Below are 6251 nucleotides of genomic sequence, written 5' to 3' on the forward strand. Positions count from 1 at the left end.
TAAACATTTAAAAAAATTAAAACAAATTTTTAACGAGGAAATGGATCTACATTCACTGATAGAAAAAAAAATCCTCCAAGATATATGAAGTAGAAAAATACTCTGCAGACATGCAGAATCTGTCACTGGTAAAGAGAACAAAAACTAATGGGTGTCATGGTGTGTGTGTGCACACACTCACGGGAGTACACAGCTAACAGGTCTGTAGATGCACAGAACAAGGTCTGGAAAGATCTACAGTTATACCAAACCGTAACAGTAGTCACCCCAGGGAACTGGGATGGGCGTGGTCAGTGTAAGAAGGGGAATCTGCTTTGTTTAATTTTTTTTTTTTTTTTTAATGTATGGAGCACCTAGTAATTTTAACAGAAAGGAAAAACAATACAGGAACGGGAAAAGAAAGAAGGTATACTCAAAGCGCTAAACAAGTTTGTAGAGAGAGGTCTGGTTCTGTGGTGAGCCCAAGGTTAACAGGAGACCCAAAGCCCTGGCACAAAGGTCACTTGGTCTCATTAGTGATATTACATGATGTCTTATTAGCTGGCTAAACAAGACAAAAGTCTTCAAGGGCTCTAAAACTTACTTATTCTTTCTTTTGGACAGAATAATCGCAAGCTTTGACCTTGAACTCCACTGCTCAAAGTAAGCCAAATGTACAGAAAGGAGGCTGTCAATTGTCTGCCCTTCTCGCTAGACATTTTCCATCATCCTCATCGGCATTATCACCACCACTGCCATCTAGCTGTTGACGCTCAAGTGCGCCCTATATGTTCCGAACTACATTAAACGCTTTATATGCATTCAGTTGCTTACAAATCTTCCAAAGGCCAACTCTGCAGGGAAAAAAGAAAAACAGGAGATGAATCCTAGGAGGCAATTGTCAGAAGCAGATGGAGGAAGAAGGGGGAAAAAAAACTTTCCTCTCCCTTCTCTTGGTAAATGATAATATTTTTATTCCTCGCAGATGGTGCCTCCCTGGAATACTGTCAGTGGCAGCAAAGGCAGATTCCTTTGGACTGCCTGGTGCTTTTCACAGTGGCTTTCACTTTTTTTCCATACCTTTCACTTTCTCTTAATTTTTTTTAACGTTTATTTTTGAGAGAGAGAGAGAAGAAGGGCAGAGAGAGAGGGAGATACGGAATCTGAAGTAGGATCCAGGCTCCGAGCTGTCAGCACAGAGCCTGACGCGGGGCTTAGACTCACAGACCTGGAGATCGAGACCTGAGGCTTAACCGACTGAGCCACCCAGGTGCCCCAGTCCACACCCTTCACTTTCTGACCCATCTTGGTAATGGGATAGTTTTAGGAGCCTGTAATGGTTTTAGGAGCTTGTAAAGCTATCAAGCAAGCTAAGGCAGAAGAGGTGAGGAGAGGGGGGAGAGGGGAAGGAATGGAGGAGGAGGAGCACAAAGTGAGAAAACGGAGAGGGGAAAGGGAGGGGGGGGAGGAGGAGAGATGGAGCTTGAGTCTCCCACCAAAACCAGCACCCTATGCAACGGACAAACCACGTCCGGAATTTCCTGCCTGCGGAGCAACACTATTGGACCCAGATGCGGCGTTCCTGTCCGTAGCCCGTCATGCGTGTCCAGCTGGAGCGCTGAACTGAACTTTAAAACACACAAGTCTATTGTTAGTTTAAAAAGGATATTTCTGGTGGTATTTTTTTTTTTCCATGTGCATAAAACTCCCCTATTTCACAATGCTCTCCGAGCGTTGGAGGAAATCAAAAAGCACATGACACTCACCAAAGGGTACACATTGGCTCTGTCATCCTTTTGAAACAAAATGTCCTCACTGGTGGCCACCAGTGAATCCTCTGGGATCTCTGTTTGGGGCTGGAATTCTTTTCCTTTTTCTTCACTTAAGTATGATAGTCTTTTGTCTTGTATCCTTTCTCCCTTTTCTGCTTCCAAATCTGTCCCTTCTTGTCCCGATTCATCTTGGGGCATCTGGTGGGTTTTCTGCCCAAGCTTGCTAGAGGGCTGTGAGTCAGGGGAACTAATCTGTAGTTCCTCAGAACTGATTTGCTCCAAATCAAGAAATCTTCGTTGTGAGCTCAAGTCTCTAAAAAGCTCATTTGTTTCTGAATGCTCTGATGCACGCTTTGACTCATCACCACTATGGGTTTTCTTAAAAAAGAAAGAAAAGAAGATTGTGATTCCAGTTACAGTATGTGCTGCCGTATTCCCTCATAAATTTTCCTTTCTATTCCTAATCAGCCAGTCAGTGTTAGCCTCACATGGGAACCATGAAGCACTTTAAAAAGGAGCCTGGGACGTTTTGTACTTAAATGAGTCATGGGTGTGCCAGGTTTATTCCTGGCCTACCAGCAGAACCACACAGCAGAACCATTCTTCTAAGTGGCACTGGTCCTCTCCGAGGACAGACTCGGCACAGAGTCACTTCTCCTTGGACCACAGCTGAGTTCTCTTCCAGGATGAGTCTGTGGAAAGCCTCCATTACTATAATCACACTGACTCTGTTCTAAAACAAGCACACTCCAGCTAATCCCTAGCCCCTCTTTACATCAGCTCTGGTGCACACCTCCTCCAGGAAGCTTCCCCTGACCATCCTCCTAGCTGGGTTAAGTGTCCCTGTTTTTCTTGTTTTGTTTTTTTAAATGTCTCCCTTGCATCTTTCAATCACTGCACTTAGCATATTGTTTTAGAGAGTTCAGGTCTGCCTCCTGACACTCCCTAGAATTCCTTAAGAGAATGGATTGTATCTTATTTGTATCTCCATAGCCTGGTATATAGTAAGCAGTCATTTAATGATTATGAATGAATGAATGAATGATTTACAATTACTACTTACTAGAAAAGTTCCCGACATGATTGACTGGGAATCAGTCACTGTAAGTTTCTCCAAACTGATCTTGGACTTGGTGATTTCTTGGGGCTTCACTGTGGTTTCTTCCTGTACTCCTGCAGCTACCTCCTCCCCTGCTGCTGCAGCCTTTTCCTCCGTTTTTTCTCTCACAGCCTCCTCCTTCCCACCTTCTCCCCCTTCTCCCTCTTCCTCCCCTTTCTCCTCCACCCCTTCCTCCTTCTCCCATTCTTCCTCCCCCTCCTCTCCTTTCTTCTCTTTCTCTCCCACTCCTCCCCCCTCCTCCCCTTCCTCCTCTTCCTCCTCCTCCCAGTCCTTTCCCCCTTCCTCCCCCTTCTCCCATTTCTCCTCCACCCCGTCCTTCTCTTCCCCTTCCTCCTCTCCTTCCTCTTCCTCCTCCTCCTGCTCCCCCTCCTCCCGAGGCTGTCTCCATACTAACATATCATCTTCCTTTAATTTCTGTGGCATACTTTCTCGCTCTCTATAATATGAATTATAATCTTCTTCTTCTTCTTCCATTTCTGTTCCTCCATCTTCTTCTGTTTCTTCTAGTGGCTCTTCCCCTGCGTCCGACATTCCTCTTTGTGGAGTTTTCTCTAGAGAAATTTTGACCATAACAATCAGCAGTTCCCATTTTAATTTCCTGGTGCACTAACCTATCGATGAAATGTGCAATGCTGGCCCTGGTTCCCTTCCACAGCAACAAAAATAATTTCATACCCCTGGGAAAGCCTGTCCCAAATCTTCAACATACTGATCCCAGGGCCTCTCGCCTTTCTAGGAATAACTTGAGAGCCCTTTAACTCACTTTATATATATTCATATTCCCTCAGGCAGCAAAATGATAACCCCGACATTAACGACAATACTAATAATGTAAATAAGGGCAGAAGCAGTGTGCTTAGTGGTTAAAAGCCGGCTTTGCAACCGGCCTCTCCTAGCACTGAACCCTACCTGGCTCCACCACTCACTTGCTCTGTGCCCTTGGGCAAGTCCTATACCCCTCAGGGTCCAAATTTGCTCACAGGCAAAATAAAAACGAGAGCCCTAAATTCTGGGGTTGAGATGCCATGTCAAATGCTCAACGCAGCTGCAGCAGAGTGGCTGAGAAAGGTGGCAACTGTTTACAAAGTTTAAACGACTTCTAGCATAGTCTCTGGTTTATTCCTTCCGCCAAACTTGAGTGTGAGGCTCTGGGAGTTGAAGGGACTTATTCAGATCACACCGCTAGAAAGAGGCAGACCTCCCTGACGCTTGGTTCCTGCATCTCAAAAATCATTACTATGATTTCCAGCAAGGGGCCCTCAGCACGAGGCCTGCGCCCACTGCAAACTTTGCCGGCGCATCTTGATGCGCGGCTTCGGGGGAGGGGCGGAAGGAAGGTGTGGGGGCCTGTTGGGGGCACAACGCGCAGCTCAGGTCTCTCCGAGGCCGCCCCAGGCCCGGCCGGGGTGCGGCGAGCGCCCCCCGCGGGGCACCGGGCCCTCCCACGCCAGGGCCCCCGCCCCCGACTCACAGAGCGCGCCCTCCGTGGGCCTCAGTGGCCGGGCCGTCCCGCCGCCTGGACCCCTGTCACCTCCCCGCCTCCAGCGGCCCCGGCTTTCTCCACCGCGAGCTCCTTAGTTACCGTTGCCACGCAAGCCCCGTCCCCAAGGTAACCGCCGCCTGGGCGACGGGCCGTAAAGCGGGAGGGCCGGACGGTGGTCACGTGCCCAAGGCTCTGCCGTAAGCGGGCCGGCACGCCCCCTGGCGGTCCCCGGGGAACGGGCGCGGCCGCCACTCGGGCAGCGAAGTTGGCCTTCTTCCTGGCCGCTTCTTTCCTCCTGTTCCTCTCCCAACTTTCTCCCCCAGGCGCCGAAGTCTGAGAAGCTGCAGCGGTGGATGCTTGCACCTCTGACTTTCTGAAGGCTTGACGAGACGAAGTGAAGAAGTATGAGCTGTTTGGCAAAATTCTCTTTGCCGAAAGCAAACTAAATTTCCCGGTTTCACAGACGCAGCACACAGATTTGCCCTCCACACTTTCTCTACGTGTTGTGTGCAGTGTTTTAGCTGGCTGGGATTACACGTTATATAGGTTACATGATCTTGCTGTTCTGATCACAAAATGTTTCTGCAAAACCAGCTTCGTTGAATCTACTGGGATCACTTCAAAGTGACTCTCAGAATCTCAAAGACACAGCACACGTGGCCATCCTGAGGTTTCTAAAGGGAGACTTGGCAGGAAACCAGCCAAAGGCACTGAGGCAGAAAACTCTTTGGTCCTCTCATTTTAGGACAGTGTGAATGATGCTCCCTATCCCCTACCCCCAGGTCCCACCCAATGCTGGTTGATTAATAAGCATACATCTCAAAAAAAAAAAAAAAAAAAAAAGGATCAAACTGATGGTACAAGCTGTGTTTATTATAAACTAGGATTTATAAAAAGAGATTGGAAAACACACTTGAAATCAGAACACACAATTTAAACAGCAAACACTGGTAAGCGTGGCATGTTCTGTGCCTACAAGGGGGGAACACATGTGGAGGTACAGCTAGAATACAGTTTGGGGCAAGAACTCAACAGGAAGGCTTTCCAGTTGAGCGATGAGAATCCATGCCTTGAAGTACTGCCCCGGTACTGACTCCTGTCAAGGCAAGCTGGTTTCTGTATCCAACCCAAGCAAATCCACTCCCAAGGAGCACAGGCATGCCAACAGAATGGGCCACACCTGACCTCTGAAACAAAGTGGTCTGCAAGAACTATGGAGATAAACGTGGTGATAGGTGAAGAAAGAAAGACACAGGGTCACTAAGAATCACCGAAACCCGTGCTGTCACGTGGAAGAGAGAAAATAAAAGGAAGGAGGCTGATTCAAGAAGTCAGATTGGCACACACTGCTGGTTCCCCTTAGCCATCGAGCACACTTTGGCAGTTTACAAGCTACTCTTGATCTGAGCGGATGACCAGGAGGCTCAATTATAAAAAGTCAAATTAGAAGAGAATTTGCAAGGTTTTTTTTATTCCAGAAACAAAGGGAGCTTGCTGCCCTCTGGTGGGTTATAGAAAAGGAAGCCGACACCATGGTGGGCTACCTGGGGAGCCTCCTGGCTTTCCCTGTTCTTCCAGGGAGCAATTTTGGCCCCGGATGTCCAACTGCTGGCCCATCTGCCAAGGGTGCAATTTCTGTATCCAGAGCAGCAATGCCACAATGCAAATGCAGATGGTGCAGCCTGAGTGTTTGGAAACCTCAGTCACTAAGGATGACATTCCTGAAGTATTGTTGGCCGAATCTTGACTTCAGCACCACTGTTGGTTTGTTCTGTCCAACCCCGGTTTTTGTTTTGTTTTAAAGTAAGCCGTATGTCCCATGTGGGGCTTAAACTCAGAACCCCAAGATCAAGAGTCGCATGTTCTACCGACCTAGCCAGCCAGGTGCCCCTGTTCT

The 6251-nt window shown here is 48.0% G+C and overlaps 1 protein-coding gene across 1 annotated transcript in view; it reads right to left on the bottom strand.

Annotated features, from left to right (window-relative positions):
• CFAP251 (cilia and flagella associated protein 251) overlaps positions 1-4447 on the bottom strand; it is a 66795-nt gene extending 62348 nt beyond the window's left edge. Inside the window, exons 1-4 of the mRNA XM_042962186.1 lie at positions 4343-4447; positions 3097-3422; positions 2815-2982; positions 1746-2129 (exon numbers count right to left, since the gene is read on the bottom strand). Of these exons, the coding sequence (XP_042818120.1) occupies positions 1746-2129; positions 2815-2982; positions 3097-3402 (858 nt within the window). The 5' untranslated portion in view covers positions 3403-3422; positions 4343-4447. The remainder of the gene's footprint in view (positions 1-1745; positions 2130-2814; positions 2983-3096; positions 3423-4342) is intronic.
• Positions 4448-6251: the final 1804 nt, after the last annotated feature.

The sequence above is a fragment of the Panthera tigris genome, chromosome D3, assembly GCF_018350195.1.
Source record: "Panthera tigris isolate Pti1 chromosome D3, P.tigris_Pti1_mat1.1, whole genome shotgun sequence".
Taxonomy (NCBI): Eukaryota; Metazoa; Chordata; class Mammalia; order Carnivora; family Felidae; genus Panthera; species Panthera tigris.